The 18,568-nt window shown below is 43.8% G+C and overlaps 1 protein-coding gene across 4 annotated transcripts in view; it reads right to left on the reverse strand.

Moving 5' to 3' along the window:
- KLHL2 (kelch like family member 2) overlaps window positions 1–18,568 on the reverse strand; it is a 91,997-nt gene that overhangs the window by 56,657 nt on the left and 16,772 nt on the right. For 3 of the 4 annotated variants that reach the window (XM_016154588.2, XM_036233980.1, XM_036233982.1), the window contains exon 2: window positions 8,339–8,464. The exons of the other annotated variant lie outside the window; for it this stretch is intronic. In XM_016154588.2, the coding sequence (XP_016010074.1) occupies window positions 8,339–8,376 (38 nt within the window). In that variant the 5' untranslated portion in view covers window positions 8,377–8,464. The remainder of the gene's footprint in view (window positions 1–8,338; window positions 8,465–18,568) is intronic. 4 annotated transcript variants of the gene reach the window in all.

An 18,568-nucleotide genomic window follows, 5' to 3' on the forward strand; every position in this document is an offset into this window, starting at 1 on the left:
AAAAAGAAACTTCAGTGATACCAATAATAAATGTACTGAGCATCCTATGTAAAAGTATTACAGTAAAAACTCACTTTTCTGAAGTTGAGGCTAAAGAAACACTGCCTTCCTTTAGAATTTCTAAACAGGAAATGCACAGAAAATTGTCCTGACGAAGGCTCAAAATGCCCTGCCCTCACTCAGAATCTTGCCTTTGATAATCAGTGAAATATCTTGATGATTGATTTCTTGACCTCTAGGAAATTATTAGCAGCAACCCACCAATGAACTGTGAAGGGGAGAACGCCTGAGTTAAGAACGGCATCAGCAGAAGTGGCGAATGGCAGTGTGACATGAAGATGAAGAAAAATAAAACATATGTGGAAAACTAAATTGGGTCAAAGTACTCAAAATATATATATATATTTGAAATGACCCTGGGTCATCAAACATAGGTAATATTACATTCATCTTCACCTGCTGCTTAAAAGGCTTTTGCAGCTCAACTTAATCATACCATTTAGCAATGCGAAATATCTCATCCTTCAAGACCATAAAATATTACCACACATGAAATTAAAAAGAACTGTTACCTTAAACCATTATTCTACCTTAAACCATTGGTCAGCAAACACATCTCCAGTTCTAAAATATCCATTTTAATTCATTCAGAAACATGTGCTGAACATGTTTTACATGCTATACAAGCTGCTAGGCGTGATTCTCCAGCTAAATGAAAACGTCACAGGATATATTTTTGGCAAAAAAGGTTGCTATCACTTATTCTAGAACAAACCAGAGGATGCCAGCTCTGAGACTGACCTCACACGTAGTCATGTCATTAACGGCTGAAGCGGGTGTGGAAAAACCAAAGCTCCTTTGCAAGTGCCTCGAACATCTGAGCACTCACTCAGTAGAAGTGTCTGGCATACACAGGTCACACGTGGCCCCTGCTCCACTATCTGCCTATGTCATCCCAGTGTGGCCCGCCCCGCCCGCTTCGGTAAATTCCTAGTAGCTCATCAGCAACATTTTCATATGAGTTTAACTAAGTCCTTAAAGTTTTCCACTTTTCTACACTGCTTACAAACTTGTTTCTGTAGAGTTCACACCAAAACTTGCCAGAGATCCTACGGGCATTTATCTTCTCCCCAGTCTAGGAGAAGCTGTGAGAAACGTCACCACTCTGCAGCCCCGGTTATGACTGCATTCCCGGGGCTCCCTGGTGACGAGCTTGCTGTGCCCGTCAAACTGAAGCGTAACTCTGGAGCGGCGCCGATGCAATGGCTCACGATGCTGTACGAGACACCAGGCAGGTCCCAAGTGAGAGCCATAAAAGGTGGCGCAATGTTTCACTGCTCTGTCATCTCTCCGGGTCACTAACCTGTGATTCCCCCGGGGCGGAGAACTGACAATGTCTGCCGCCTGCTCTGGGAATATAAAACCACTCTACAAGGCCACGAATTTCTTGGGTTCGCAAATAACCAGGGTGAGGAAAGTCAGTGGTGTTTCCTGGAGGGTACTGGGCCAGAGCTTTGCCTGTATGTTTTATCTCATTTAGACCCCACCACAGTCTTACGAGGTATGTATTATTATGATTTTTACCCCCAAAGTGTACAGCTGGGGAAGCCCTGGTTAAAGATGAATAACCAGCCTAACGTGTCCAGGGTTCGAATCCATGGAATTTGGCTCTAGCTCCTCTTTACCACCACACAAAACCGCCTGAACCTGGAACTAGAAACTATTTTTCAAAGTTCTACATATAGTTTATAAAAGGGCCGATTTTAGTGGGTTTTTAGCACTACCTATACAAGGATATTTAGCAAAATTAAAGTTCATTTGCTTTCGAAGGAACACTGCACGATCACGTCTGTCCTTAAGGAGACTAGCAGTAAGGACTGACAAGACAGAATGGAAAGTGCCATTGCCAAGATGCTCTGGGAAGAGGCGGAGCATCTCAATCAGACTGGGGATCCGAAAAGACTTCCCGGGGCTGCTGACCTTAAGCTGAGTTCTAAAAACAAGTAAACGTTAGCTGGATCCAGAGGAGCAAGAGAACAGCCCACAGAAAGAACAATGTTCTGCTGCTCAGAGACCCGGAGTCGCGAAGCCGAGGGGGGCCCGTACAACAAGAAGCTCAAAGGGACCGCGAGGGGGAGCGAAGGAGACGAGGTCGGCTCAGCAGGGTTGCAATCTCGAGGGGGCCGTGTGCGTTTTCCCACTGTGACCAGGGGACCTGGGCGTGACTCCAACACGAGTCGAGTGCATCCTTCTGCCTAGTCTCCTTTATCAGTAATTCCCCTTAACTGCCCTACTTTCAAGTCGAAACTTAAGTGGAATGACACATGAACATCTCGAAATCACATAATTAATTACATTTGGCTTCAATTACAATTACTCATTGATCCAAACCTTCTAGCATACCATCCGCTGGGTGTCACCTAGACAATTAGCTCGGCCTTATTGGCTTATTAGCTGATATCAGTTAACTAATAAGGTGAAAATATTGCCACATTAGTACTACGCAGCCGCGCCCTGGGTTAGGGCCACATTACAAAATTGAAGACATACTTAGTTTTAGTGTTCAATTTTTTACTTTTTGTTGCTTGTAATAACAGATATTAAAACCACTCAAAGATGAGAGAGCCATGACCAACCTTCTTCTGTTCCAGCCAGAGTGTATCTACCGAGTCTGGCTCTTACCTCTTTCCAAATCTGCACGCTCACCAGACGTTGCATGACCTTGGGGTGAGGAGAAGAGACTACGAACAAGATGTCTAACAATAAAAGCAAGAGAAATTTACTGCAGCAGCCCGTACCCAGTCTACGTGGCGAGTTTCTGTTTATGCTGAAATCCAATGAGGGAATGGACTATGGAAGGAAAAGACTTTCAGAAGAATCAGATACATAAAGTGGCCACTTAGCAAAATTTGCGTTTATTTGTTCACTTATCGAATATCCCAGAGTGACAACTGTGCACCAAGCACTTGGCCAGTTTATCACAATCAATGAGACAATGACGGCGAGGAGTTTATAGTCGAGTGGGGGAAACGGACGAGCTAACGGGTAACTACGACATGAACCGCTGACTATTAAGATGGCACGAGTGTGAGGTGTCCGGGAACACACACGCGACGTCGAGCCCAACCTTATAAGCGCTTTGGAAAGAAGTTGCTTCTAAGCGCAAAGGTGAAAGCCGCGAGTTACACAGGCCTTATGTAAAACTCGGATGGCACGTCATCGAAGGGAAAGAAAAAACTGCTCTGCTCTGAAAATTAATAAAGCATGTCTGAGCATACCAAGATATCCTTTGGTTTTCTGATATAAAATGAATAAATTCCTAAGCCTAGAAAAACTTGCCACCGTTGTATAATACGTATCTTCTTAAAGTAAAACGTGCCATCGGACTCTGAGATATCACAAATAATTACTAGTCACGTGAAATAAGAATTTACTTTCTACTGGAAATGAGGGTGGTGGGGAGATGAAGGGTGTCTGTCCCCCTTTCTTCCTCGGCTGCCAGGGAAAACCGGGAGGCACTTTCTGCCACATGGCTGGAATCGGAGCCACTATCGAGGTGCCAAGCCGGTGAGATGCACCGTTAGCCCAGAGTCCACAGGGCAAACGCAAACCGTGGCCTGAGAACGTGCTCCAAGTCATCTTGGACCAGCATCGGGGGTCAGGACAATAAAAACAAGGCAAGACATAAAAAGAAATGAGGCAAGAGGCCAGAAGCAAGGAAATTAACCGCCAGCCGGGAAGAAGAGGCGAGCCAGACGCGGTGCCGCTGCTGAGGACCAGCGTCACCGAGCACTGGCTACTCGGCACACAGGGAGGCGGGGCAGGGAGGTGAGCGGATCAGGCGAATGGCTTCCTGACGGCTCGCTTACACTAGTCATGCTTAACCACACCTCCTGTACGTGACAATGTCATTCAACAGACAAGGCGGATACAACCTCGCTGAAATGTCGGTAACCTCAAAGAACAACAGAACTCCAGGACAAGCACCGCCACTGTCTCCCTTCTTCCTCTTCTTAAAACCACGATGGTTTGAATTTGAATTTCTGCGGCAGTTAAGCACAAGGAAGACTTGGATGCTGGATACAGTAAGCTTCACCACCACACTGCATCCTGCCTGAATAAGCCAAACTCAGATTTTCTGATGTAAGAGGGGACATTGAGACAAAACTCTGAAGTAGCAGAGTCTCACACATGGTAGGGATTCGGCGACATGGAGAATGACAATGAGAAGGAGAAGCTGGACAAGCGACTTCATTTACGACTATCCATTCTTCACAGTCTTTGACATGTTTAATGATTCTGTCCGTGCTCAATAAATACCACTTAAAAAGAGATCAATCGTGAGTGCTTAAGAATCGCTGCAGAAGATTACCAGTTATATTGTGACTATAACCTTCAAAATATCCCTTTAACTTTCTAAACAAACAAGTCTGCTTGATTTGGGGGCTCTTTCCAATTGTTCTGTCCCTCAAGGAATGTTTTATATTCTACTCTAGTACAACATGAAAACAAAAGAACCTGACAGTACTTTATAAATAATTATATATACATGAGAGTGATAAAAAAAGGAAATTTACATCCTACGTAATTTCCTGAATTCTCTTGTAAAAACAGTGATATAGAGCTATGAAGGGAAAAGTCTGTTGTTTAATTCACTTGCCATCCAAGCAACGAAGTACAAATAACAAGAGAAGTCACAACTCTAAATGTTCAGATTCACTACAAATGATGTAACCCTAGCAGACATCGGGGTACCTGATGCCTCAAAGTCCTGGGGAAATACATTTCATAAGCACTCCTCGAAGAAAAAGCTTCCGGCTCTTTTGTTTAAATTATTTCCTGGGATGTCAGAACTGCTATTATAACAGAAAGACTAAATGTTCACGGCTTCTACGTGATCTATACGTGAACACGTGAAGTGCTTCATATAATTTACCTTTACTGTGAACTTTCAACTTCTAAATGTAACTTAAGGATCAAAATCAGTCTCTCCTTAAACACAAGGAGGTTGGCCTCCACTGACACTCATCTTAATTTTTCACGCTCTGGTACGGTTTTACCCTATATCCTAGAAAACAGTCAACTGGAGTTTCATTTAAAATTTATCTTAAAGGCAAAATGCTACTTTGGAAAAGCTCACAATCGAATGTTTTCAATAAAACTCGTGTCTGGGGTTCAGTCTGTGTCTGCCTCCTCCATCATCCCAGAACAATATGCCGCACGTAATAAGCGCTCTGTAAAGACCTATTGGCTTGACTTTGAGAATCCTTCTCAGCACCCACGTTTTGCACACAATCTTCCACCGCCTCCTCCTCTCCTCTGACATCTCCTGCAGCAATCGAGACACTTGAAAGGCACGGGCAAGTCTGACACCGTTTTTGGCTCCTGTACAGCCTTTCGGGCATGCTAGCCGATTTCAAAGGAGAACCGGGTGATTACAAATACTTGCTGAATCCAGTGTTTAGAAGTGACTGCAGGGTTTTTAAACTAAGTAATTTTCAGTTGTTCAAGCTCATATTGGCTGGGGCATAGAGCTATATTGAGGCCTCCTGCCTAAAAGTAAAATAAAAACTTTAAAAAAAAAACTTAAGAAAATGTCACATTCCTTTTCTATCAACTATATTAATTCTATAACTCACACCTTACAAAACTCCTGTCTCTCTATTCCCACGACCACACCTTAAACCGACACAACTGGAAAAGAAGTGACTTTTACCCTTAAAATTTCATTTCCGGCAGCCAGAGGTTCATAAAAACACTCTCTGGTGTACGGCTGTCACTCCCCTGAGCAGAGAGGGCGGCCCGGGGGCGCGGTGGCGAGAACAGGGAAGTTCTCCCGTCCCAGGAGCCAGGAAACCGCTGGCCACGGCCCCTTCTCGGCAGAAGGAAGCTGATGCAAGCGCAGGAAGCCATACGTGATTTTTAGCTGTACGAGGAGCAGGCCTCTTCAGAGATTTGTTTCTTGTTTTAAAATAATTATTCGAATTGGTTATAAGGGGTAAGAGAGAAGGGGATGGCATTAAAAACCACACACACACACACAAAAGGTTCTGATGAACCCCCAAAGAGAGTTCATGTTTTTAAACACTAACAACTGCTCACTGACTTTGTTAAAACGACCCTGGCTACAGAGCTGGCAGCCAATGCTCTCCGGCCACTCAAAGGTCACTCTTTGTTCTGAACATCGGCATCGACTACCAGCCCGATGACACGCCGGCTCCCGAAACGGTGTGGCACAAAGGACAAGAACGTACTGTTACGCCGCCATCCAGTTCACACCCGGAATGAAACGAAACCGATGAATGAAGACTAGAGCTCAAGAACCCGAGGGCCGCGGCGAGGATGCCACACGAGGCGCAGGTAAGCGGGAAGAAGTCCCTTCGGCTCGGAGCGGGTCGGAGCAGCAGCGAACCTCAGACGCTGTCCCGTCCGCTCTCACTTTACAGTTAAGGCTCAAAGAGGCCCATGCGCACCCCACCAAGTGGAAGGCCACGGCTACCGCACTGCACGGAAGTGGGAGAGCAATGAGACTAGGCCTAGCAAAAAGTCAGTCTTTCTGGACTTCTCGAAGAAAAAGAAAAGCCATTAAAGATCTCAGTCTTCAAAGAACTAAACTGTTTTTTTTTTTTTTAACTTTTCTCTCAGCTTCACTTAGTAGCCACTGCATTTTACATTCTAATAACTACTGCTGAGAAGGGATTAGAAAACTAAAGTGGCCAGGGCCGGGCCTGCTGGATTCTCCCGCCTCTATTTCTCTCCCAGAGACTAATTGAAAACCTCCTTATGAAAACGTCAGAGCGAGACCAGGCAGCAAATCTAAGATCCGATATGCGGTTTAACTTTCTCCTGTCCCTCTCTCCCCAGTCCACTCACTCTCCGCCCAGCGGCCAGCGTATTCTTTTCAAAATAAATATCTGATCATGTCACATCCCTGCTTAAAACCATCCGATGGCTTCCTCCCATGGCAACTCCTGATAACAGCCCAAAACGTATAAGGCCCGAAGAACGCCGGCCCACACCTACCCACTCAGCCTCCTCTCTGGCTGTGACCCTCGGCCATCTGTCCCCCCGCCACCCCTCAGCGCCTCCAGGGAGGCCAGCTCCCTCCCACCACGAGACTGACCCTGCCTTTCCCTGCTGAAACGCTGCTCTGTATTCTCTCCCGTCCTGACTTCATTTCCTTACCGCTATTTCCTTTGAGATCTCAGCACAGTTATTCCTATCTTCTCAGGGAAGCCTTCCCTGACCACTGCTACCTACCTTCAAAGGCCTCCTGAAGCAGCTACTATCACTGAAATTATTTGTGTGCTTCTTTGATTAATGGCTGCTTTCTGCAGTCGACCCTAGGCCTCATGAAGACGCAATCATGTCCGCTTTGGCTCACCATTGTATTTCTGTCACCCGGCAGACGAGTATTTATCAACTCTTTAATTTAATTAAAGGAGAAACAAATGAACAGACAAATGATGGGCCTAACGGGTAGTCTTTTAGGAAGAAGGCATAGCACTGAGCCATTAAGGGAAAGTTTTAATCACTCCCTTCATAGCCTAAGCTTTTAAATTATGTTGAGTGCTTTCATAAAAGGAACGATGGGAAAAAACACGTGTCTTTCACAAAGTGCTAAGGAAACAAAATCAAGACTGTTAATACTTACAACTAAAAAAGAAGAGCTAATCATTTTTCAATCCACTTTTACAGTCATTCTTTTCATTGCGGCGACTCCTAACACATCTGAGAATTACCTAAGCAACAGGTTCCCCCAAAATATTATGACCACCATCATCAAAGAGAGAGTTTCTTTTTCTCTGCCTAGTTTTTTTCCACATTCTTTGCAACGACAAGTTAGAAACCCTAGACTTTCTATTGGACCAGCATTGTCCAATAAAAATATAATGAAGGTCACAATTTTCTAGTAATCACATTGAAGATACAAAAAGAAACAAGTGAAATAAATTTCAATAATAATTCTATTTAACCCCCAAAATCCAATATGTTATCATTTTAAAATGTAATCGACATTTAAAAAACTTATTAACAAACATTTTACATTGTTTTTTGTACTAAGTCTTCTAAATCCATTATGTATTTTCCACTTATAGAATATCTCAATTCAGATTAGCCACCTGTGGCTCGTGGCTACTATTTGGACAAAGCAGCCTTATACCATGCATACTTCTGATAAATTACTTGCTCTTTTCTTCCTTTAAAACCCCAGCAGAAAAGCTTTTAATGTTCTCTGCACCAAACAAAGCAACGATAAGGCAAGAAGAATAGATTTACTATAGACAACTGAAAAACAAAGAGACCCATGGTTACATGTATGTTAATGTAATGATACCTTCTTAATTCGTTCATGACTTTAAAAGCTTTCTTCATATGCCAAGGATTCACTGTCACGGGGCAGTGTTTTTCAGTGTTATCATCTTTTGAGTCGAGAGGCTTCTGATGACCCTGCTTTGTGCATCTGTGCATTAAAGAAAAGAACAACAACAACAAAAAAAAAACATTAAAAGATCGTATTAAAGGTAATTTAGGTCAGGCTTAGTAGGCTACAGAGACAATGAATGCTCCCTCCCCCACTCACTTAGAAAAGCCTCAACAATATATCCCAATGTAAGATTAAGACACAATTCAGAACACTTTTCTGATGGGCACTATGATTTTAACAACAACAGCAAAAAGCGGACAGTTATCTTCCTGCTGTCAAAGCTTTGTCAAGATGAGGACAGAAAAGTCAGCGGAAGTGGTTCAGCAGAGACCGCCAAATAAAAATGCTGAGAGGTGACCCTCTCGTTTGGAAACTAACCAGCTCTTAACACTCTGTCATCCATTATTTACAAATCGAGACAGGAACAGGATCCTACTTAACAAAACTTTACAAACTAAGAATCCAATTTGAATTTTGCTCCCTACCTACACGGTTATTTATCCTACATATTCTGGACCTACTTTAACAAGAGATTAATCGTGTTAGCTAAAGTTTACTGAGTATTTACTATATGGCAGCCACTGAGCTAAGTAGTTTTTACTTTCATTATTCTCTTAATCTTCACGACTACACTATGAGCTAATTACTATTAGTATCCCCATTTAATAGATGAAGAGATAAAAATGAAGAGGCAAAAATAAAAAGTAACTTGGTAATTTGGTAAATGGGAAACTTGGGAGTCGAAAAAATTAACAAAATCAGAGTAATATGGGGGTGGGGGTGGAATTAATTGCTAATGGACACAAGGAAACTTTCTGAGATGGTTGCACAACTCTAGAAATTTACTAAAAATCACTGAATCATACAATTATGTGGGTAAATTTTACGGCATGTAAAGTATACCTCGATAAAGCTATTAAATTTAAAAATTGAGATATCAAATTAAGCCTAAAGAAATCATACTTGTGTGTGTGTGTATGTATGTGTGTATGTGTATGTGTGTGTGTGTGTGTGTGTGTGTATCTCACAAAGAACAACAGGCGATCATCAGTTATTGCTACATTCCTCTTTACACCATTTCCTTTCCTGAAAGGCCGATTCATTTGTAAAATATTATCTTTCATTAATTCATTCAGCGAATAGTTTTTGAGTGCCAACTACATACCAAGCACTTTTCTAGGCACTTGGATCACGTCAAGTACACTAAACGAAGATCCCTGTTCTCACAGACCTTGCAGTCCAGTGTGTGTGCCGGGGGCGGGTAGGGAGGAGACAATACGCAGGACAAATCAGTAGAGAAGGTGGCACGTTAGACACCAAGAGCTAAGAGAGAAAGATTAAGGGCGGGATGAACGGTCCGGAGGATGCAGCGATGTAACCTGCGGTGATAAACAGGGTGATCGGGACAGGCCCAACTGAGAGCTAAATTAGAACTGGGACTAGGAGGTTAGAGAAGGTCCAGGAGGAATGAACAGCTCCGGCAGGTCCAGTATATACCTGGCGTGTCCCAGGAACGTGAGACCAGGGCTGGGGCTGGTGGGGACAGGCCAGTGCGGATCAAATGGGGCCTTGTCGGGCGCTGAAGGACTTTGGCTTTTACCCTCAGGAAAATGGGGAGGCACTGCATTAGAGTGACACACGCCAACTCGCGTTTTCAAAGGATCACTCTGACTGCTGGTGGAGGACTGTCTCTGTGGGCCAAAGGTGAACGGGGGAAAGCTGTTTAGGAGAGCCGTGCAGTAGGGGGTGACAGGCGCCCAGAGCAAGGCGGCAGCGGCGGAGGCAGGAGCAGCGACGAGAAGCGGCTGGGTTCCGGATACACCTGAAGGCGGATGCACGATCTGTTCGCGTGTGGCATGTCAAAGAAAGTCAGAATGACTCCGAGTTTTTCGGATTGAGCAACTGGAAGGATTGAGTTTCCGTCAACTGGACGGGAAGGAAGGCTACAAGCAGAACTGGTTTGGGGGGGTAGGAAGATCAAGAGCCCAGTTTTCATACACACTGGTTTTAAGACACCAGAGCTCCAAGTGAAGATGTCACGATGGTATCAGATGAATACCGGAGCTTGGAGTGGCAGAGAAAAATCTAGCTGCATGCACATGCGTGGGAACCACTGATTCCGTAGATGGCACGTGAAGCCGTGAAACCTGGTACTCAAACAGTGAGGTAACCGCCAACGCTAGCTTGCTTGCTCCCCCTCCCCCAAGAATCGGCGCCCACGAAGACCCCTTGTTCTCCGGGGACTTGCCCACTAGAAGTGAGCATCAATCAGTCCTGCTTTCTCGACACTTGAGAGTTTTTAAAGGGGCATAGAAATGACTTCAGTGCCAAGCACTGCCTGGAGTGGGTGAGTCCGCAGCTGGAGTGGAGGAATGAGATGGTGCACTCCACTTGCCGTGGCTTCACGTGTGCGTGTGCGTGTGCGTGTGCGTGCATGTGTGTGTGCAGGGATGAGTCCCACCTGGCCTAAGGAAAAGAACTAGTAAATCTAGGAACCAAGACATGAAAGAACGCCCAGAAATGGTGGAGGGGAACGGGGAAACACTTTTTGGTATAAGACATATTCTCGTGATGCCACTTCCCACCATCCTTTCATAAAGAAAACAGTGTAAAGGAAAGGAAGTTGTGTAGATATACGCGATCTACACAAAGTTTCTGACTGTGTAACATCGAAGGTCCACACATATATAGCGATTTAATAACATTTATACACGCTTCCAGTTCAACAACTTAGAGCTTACAACAGAGAAAATAGAACATTGAGGATTAGTAAACTCTCAAAGAAGGCTTTTCGATGCTTAGAACAGGAGCAAAAGCAACTCTGCCCTAGAAAGATCATTAAGGGTCACGAGTGTTTATATTTGCTCAGGAAATCGGGAATTAAAACTTCCTGCATGAGAGAATTAACTTCAAGACAGCTACCATGCGACGATCAACGTCTATACTGGCGTTTTCTTAAAGCTATTTTCAGCCCCTGCTTTTCCTACGTACTCCAGAAACTCTACAAAAGAAAAGACTTTCTTCAAAGGTGTAAAAGAATAAGAAGCAACGCGGAATTTTCCAAGTGTTCTCTGCACTGAGAGCCACTTGCCGACGCAGCACCCTGCCGCACGGGGCTGCACTTGCAAGCCTCTTCCATCATTTCCCATTTCCCATGTGGTTTTTCTATGTGAGATGATGGTCTCTCACTCGGAAGCAGAACTGAGTGACAGAAAAATTACATAGCATGTCTAAAACTACACCTGTGGAAAAGGAACATATACTAGGAAGCAGCTAAGGAGGAGGTTAAGGTTTACCCTTTACTACGCCAGTCGCTACAGTGACACCTTCCCCCTGCTCCCCTCTGAAGCAGAGTTCCAGAGAGTTCTTCGTTCTGAGAACTGCCTTCTTTAACATACCTGGAGGCGAAAAACTGTGCTTTTTCACGGCTCTTTCACTTCTAAGTTTTCCCCCCAACTCTACAGTCCATAACCAGTCTTAAACTCGTCCATTGACTACTGTCGCCAAACACAGTCTAAAATAGTTGAGGCTTCCAAGGGCCTGGATCCCAGCACGCTGCTCCGCTTTACGAGAGAGACTCCTACACTCTTCCTTCACTGACTGACTCTTCTGCGGCCTCCCAGCTGCGGGCGAGGGTGGCTTCTCAGATCAGGTAACTTTCTAACTCTGCCAAAGAACACACTGCTGAGGATGCGTGACTTCTCAGAGCAGAAGCAAACAGAGACTGGGCTGCCTCCTTCAAACAGTCAAGACTCCATAGCCGGGCAAAAATGTTGAGGACATCTTAGAAATGAGGTACACTGTCTTTAGATGTGTATCGTTTCCTTGGGAACAGTGATTTCCAAAGGAGGGGGACGGAAGGATCGGAATGGCCCGAGCAAGTTTTTCAGACCACACTTCACCATCGGCTCTTCACATTGAGATGCAGGGAAGCCCTCTTTACAGGACGAGGTACGGCAGGATGACAGCGTCTCCAGGATAATTGAAAAACGAAAAAGGTGACGTAATACGTCCTACTACCCACTCACCTCCTACCCCAGGACAATCATCTCAGATTGAGAACAAACACTAGAAAATGTGGGTTGTTTAAGTTTTTAGAGTTTTTTGGGTGGAGAGAATGCTTTTAATTCATGTGAATGATGCAGATGCAAAATTTAACAGGGCACCAGATACTTTCGTATTCGGGACACAAATATTTAGAGCCTGGGTGGCCACCATCCCCGCCCTCCCCTCTGCCTGCTCACCTCAAAAGCTGCAAGACTCCCCTGCTCGCAGTGAGTCACCACCATTACTCACAAATTTCTGCCAGGTCCGCATCAGAAGCTGTTGTTTTCAAAGTCGCCATCCGTGCTGCATGGCTCTGAAGTGACTCCACGACTCTATCATATCTCTCTTAGTTTTCTCCGCTGTCTTCCTAGCTGAGCTTATACTCAAAAGCTGGGTATCGAACTGACACGGCTTCCAAACACAAGTCCGGGATATCTGAAGTAGAGAGTCGACCGACCACGGCTAATATTTTAACTAGTATTGGTTATGTCACTCTACACTTTGCCAACAAAATACTCTCACGTCCTTCATCTCACGCAAAGAACCACCGCGTGACTTGTGAAAGCAGAGGGTTTGCTCCATTGGGAACACATCTTAGTTTGTGGGAGAGCTGTGGTTTCAGGTTTTGCAGTTCGCTAAAGATAAATGGACACATGCCACAAAGTTTCTTCAGGTGTTTGGAACTTAAGCCTTTATTAGGCCCAGACCCAGTGGACTAACTGAACCTACAAGCGTATGGTCCTATTACTATGTAAATATAGACTTAAAAAATGTTAATATCTGCTCTATGGACATGTAAGAAATTGGATTATACCCTCAGTACGCAGAGCTTCAAAACAGAATACGAAGCATCTTGTGAGATGAAACACCTCCTACCCAGGCACAGAGCACCTTCTGGACAATATAACAGCACCACTGAGTACATCAGTGTAGTGTAGATATTGCTTTAAAAGTCCTGTTTCTGATTTTTCAGAGCTGGAAAGGAACTGTCTAAAAAAGCTGAAATGCCCGATTTTACTGAAATGGATGGGCAGCCAACAGGGCACCGAACCCGCTGGAGGGCGGAGGGAGGTGTGACGTGCCGGCCCTCTCCACGCACCTAGGACTTGGCTGCCGGCTCGGCTTCTGCTGAGCGCAGGGAGGCGGCGGCGGGAGGCGGCGGCGGGGCTGCCCGCCCTGCAGAGGCTGGCGCAAGTTGGAGTGCCACGTCTCTGCTAGAACAATGGAGCTGTGAAAAGCTCTGCTCGGTTCAGACTCGGCTCTCTCTCCCTCTTTCCCTCCCACCTACATGACACACAGCACAATCAGGCACTTTCTGTCCCTGACAGTGACTAGTACCGGGAGAGGGACCGAGGTAAAAGCACGTCTTATGCAAGACCGTTCTTATTTTAAAGAATATGTCATAAACAATTAACGAAGCACTGTCAGAGGAGGATGTGGTGAGGCGCTGAAAACAGGAGGTGGTTTATGATCCGTTTCAAACATTTTCATGTCTTTTATCGTTCATGTTTATGACCTTTCTTTTGCCGCTTTTCCTAGCGTTGCCATCCCTTGGCTGGCAGGAGAGGGTAGCGACGAGTTGGCAACTCAGTTGACTGGGACGCATGTCCCAGCGCTTGAATGAAGTGGCTGGTACTAGAGGAGGGCCAGAATCGGCTGGATGACATGAATATCCATGTGACTACCCATGCCGAATACTAACCAAGTGACCTTGGATTAGTTACTTAGCCTCTCTCGGCTTTATACTGTTGACTCATAAAATAAGGTTTTGTTATTCCACAAATACGTCTAATATGAAATGTAACGTGAAAGTCAAAGATAATAACACCTCACCTACTTGCTTCAGGGAGCCGGACAAGCACTGAACGCTGTAAGAATGTGAACACAGAGTTGAGAAGAAAAATGCTGAAGTTAGGAGCTAAACTGAATGGAGATGTATTCGTATGGATTTGACTGACCTTCATCTTTAACTGTAACAGTCAGTAAAAAGGAGTATAATACTCCGGACAACTACCACTGTTAATACATGGGGCAGGTAAGCTCTACCTAGATGCCCACTGCATGCCCTACACTATGCAAGGAGAAGGACTTAAAGGGGGCTGAACACAGGCGCCTTCTCCAGTTACCACCTAACTGGGAGGCACGTCTGAGACCACTGGGGAAGGGCACAGGGCAGAGGACAGGTGCAGGATTACAGGCTACCGTCTATAAATACTACCGGAACGCGAAGAGGGCTGGAATGAGTTGGGAGGAAATAGGGAAGGCTTTGCGAAGGAGAGGGCTCCAACCTTTAGAGGAATTTCCAAGTTGTTTTAACTAGGGGCAGGACAGGAAAAGGCTGGAGACTCCCGACTTGTAATAAGGCAGATTTGAATGTACCACATATGGCCAAAATGATGGAGGAATGTGACTATCTGGCTGAGATATCTGGTTTTCGTAAGTCATCTGGCGTGACTCTATGATGTTGGAGGGCCAAAATAGTAGGTGGACTGAAAGGTGAGTAGAGAAAACAGAGAACTCAACAGGAGGAAAAAATCCAGGTATCAAGTGATGTAATCTGTTCATCAAGATAGGAGCAGCCAGAATAGACACTTAAACCGAGGCTCTACAGTTCCTGGGAGCTGATAAGATGTGGAGGGTGATAAGAGAGAGAGAGAGAAATCAAAGACTATTCCAAGGCTTTGGGTATCCAGGACCAAAAGAATGATGATTCTGCTGAATAAGTGGAGATGCTATCAAAGGAACTCAGTTAAAGAACAAAGATTATGAACTCGGTTTTAGACATGTTGAATCTGAGGTATGAGCTGAGAGCGGATGTTCTGTAAGAAGCTCAAAATTCAAGACTGAAGCACAGATCAGATCTAGAGCTCAGTCTTAAGATACAGATGGGGCCACAATGTAGTAATTAATAGTTGATTAAAAAGAAGAATTGGCCAAGGCTTGCATCTTTGAGGAACAGCTACTACCAACGAACAGTAACAGAAGTCATGTAAGACAAAAAAGTGATCAACAGAGAGAGATTAGTCCCAGTTTCTCCTCTACTTGATAAGCTTGAGAAAGTAATTTAAGCTCTAAAAAAAGGTAATTGTAAGAGACCTACATGACAAAATTAAATGAGATAAAAGTAATAAAATAATCACACTGAACAACCTAAAAACTAGAGGAGGGAACTAAGAAAAAGTAGCATCATGGAAAAAGCAAGGACTTGTTTTTCAAGGCAGGATCAGTAAAAAGAACTGGCCCAAAAAATTCTTTAGCGAATGCCAAGACTCTGAAATGTAAGAGAGAAAAAACGTAATACAAAGTATATCGACCCGCCCATTACAATAATTGTGTTGTTATATGTTTACTATCAGCTTTACCCATGAGGAAAAGGACTTTGTTTTGTTTTTGGAGATATCCCCAAAGCCTGGTCATAGTAGGCACCCAATAAACATGAACAAAAAACTTGAACTCCCTCATTATAAACAGTAAATACATTTGGAATTTGTTAGAATTCTATAGAAGAGCATCTGAAAGGCAATTTTCATTCTCTGTATCACCTTCAAAGAACCTTCTGTGTGATCTTAAGAAAGAAGCCAAATTGTTTCATAAATGCTCCTGGTGCAGTCCCACAATAGCCACAGATGAGTAAACTTACAGTCACCGTCACGAAAGCATGCTCACTAATATTTACTGAATGCCTACTAAGTGCATTAGAAAATATAAACTAGAAGCAAGAGATTTGGTGGGAAAGGGAAGAGTGATTTCCCAGCATCAGATATTTTTAGGAGGACATAAATGGTACTTATTCTAGAATCCTCTTGTCAAGTTCCCAAATGCGTCCTTTGACACAAATTGATCCAAACTGATCCATATGTCTTCTCTCGACATTACCTTGCAGGCCACTAATGATTAAATATTTTAAAGGTCTTTATCATTGAGGAGATTCACCCAAGATCTAAGAGATGTCCAATTTACTTAGAACTAGTTAAACAAAAACAAGGATGGGCTATAAAAGACAAACGAATGAATGTTGGGGTAACCCGTGGCAAGGTTTCAAAAATCGCAGTTAACTGACTCTTAGAAAGGACATTAAGGGTCATCAGGTCCAGTGGACCGCAAACATCAGGCTTCAACGAACTTTTAACTGGTCTGGGACAAAATGAGGGCAATGCAAGAAGTCTCCATAAAACTAAACTTATTCCATTTAACAACTATCCTTTAGACTGAGATTGTGCCCTACTTTGAATTTGGAAAGGAGCACGAAAATGTCCTTTCTCTCACAAAAAGATGATAACTGATAATTATTATTTTATCGATAATTTCTTCACCTGGCAAAACAAGAACCTTAGCAATTCTATGTTAGACTTCAAACTTTTTTTTAATATTCCAAGTCGGTAAAAAACACCTGAGACCCACTGCTCTAACCTCACCAATCTCCCACTGCTTAACTCCTTCAGAACAGTCAACAAGACGTCTGTCGGCCTGTGCTTGAACACCTCAAATGTTCAAGAGTCTCCAGTGTCGTGGAATCAACTGAAAAGAGATGTGGTTGTCATGAGACATGTTTGCTCAGTTTTGAGAAGAAAAGCAGAAAAGTAAGGCCTGTAGAAAGAAAGCCAACTTGTGAAAGACGAGCCAGAAGGAGAACAAGGACCAAGAAAACTGTTCAGCGAGTGGAGGTCAGAGGAAGCATCTCTACTATACTGCCTGTCTTCCCTCGACTTAATTATGGCAAGCCTTTAAAAAAACAAAACAAAACAAAAAAAAACAACCCCAAAAGCTAGAATCTATAAAACAACCCTGAGGTCAGGGCTTCTCAGTTTACGTTTCTTTTGTACATCTCAGTGCACAGCCTTTTACTAATTTACCCCTAATTTTTAGCTGTATACCTTTCAGACTGGATCAGAGGCACACGTCCCCTGGTCTTAACATCACCTAGACCCTAACAAGGAACAGAATCTTAATGCCAAATATACTCGAGGATGCAAACAACAGTAAATAGAGATATGGTGCCCAATGACAAATAATATGAGAATCAAGAAGAATGAGGAAAACTTGGAAGCAAGCAGTAGCAAGAAGAGATCGAAACCTATTTTCAACAGGACCATCCTGAAGGAATTAGTCACCTCCATTCTTCCAAGACATGTAATATTGGGCTGAAAAGAAGCAAGGTGGGATTTGAAAACAATGCAAAACTGACTGCTAAAAGAGAAGTATGAGCAAAAGTACCGCACACAGTGCCAGGCAGAGACAGACATTCAAATATTTGCAGAATGAATGAATGAATAAACAGACACTCACCCAGAGAAGAGCTGAGTCCCTGCCTCCAATCACAGCATCTAAGGCACTTTCAATTCACATCAAACATCTTTCTTTGCCTAAAACTCAAGCTAAAACTCTACCCTTATGAAAAGCTGAGCCCTCCCAATAACTTCCACTGGCCTCCATCCTAGCTCAGCTCTAGCCTGAGGAGGCCAGATGAAGCTTTGCAAAGACACTGCCTGCATTTCTCAAATCCCACACCCATGATTCAATGTGGAAAGAAAGAAATAAGTTCGTGAGAGTGGAGGCAAACAGGCCAAGGGATAGGAAGACTATTCCTGATATACAGAAAGGTACATAACATTCAATGAGCTCTGAAAAGAGGGTTAATCCTAGACAGACCAAAAGAAAATAACATCTGTTTGTATTTATTATTAGATGAACAGAAACAATACAAAAGACCCGCCAACTTTGGCCACCTGTTATTAAAAAGAGTTCTAACAATCCTTTCATGACTGTTAGCATTCCAGGCTTTCCATCACCTCTCAGCCTGTCATTGTTCCAGCATTACCGATAGATAGAGTCTCGGTATCAAAGAACTGTGCGAGGCACCACAATTATGATTAGTTGATCTGTCCTAGATCAACTAATTCAGTTTATCAATATTTGTATGCAGGAATCTATTTCATTTTTAATTATTTCTATTTAAATCTCTGTAAAGCTATGTTCCTACTCCCTCCCTCCAGAGCCTGCTTATCCACACCCTTTTTTTCACCTGCATTCTAAGATCATCTTGTTCTTTCCTTTAATCCCCTGTGCTCCAAAAGTAAAAAGGCATTGCAGAGA

Source organism: Rousettus aegyptiacus, unplaced genomic scaffold (assembly GCF_014176215.1).
Source record: "Rousettus aegyptiacus isolate mRouAeg1 unplaced genomic scaffold, mRouAeg1.p scaffold_m13_p_16, whole genome shotgun sequence".
NCBI lineage: Eukaryota > Metazoa > Chordata > Mammalia > Chiroptera > Pteropodidae > Rousettus > Rousettus aegyptiacus.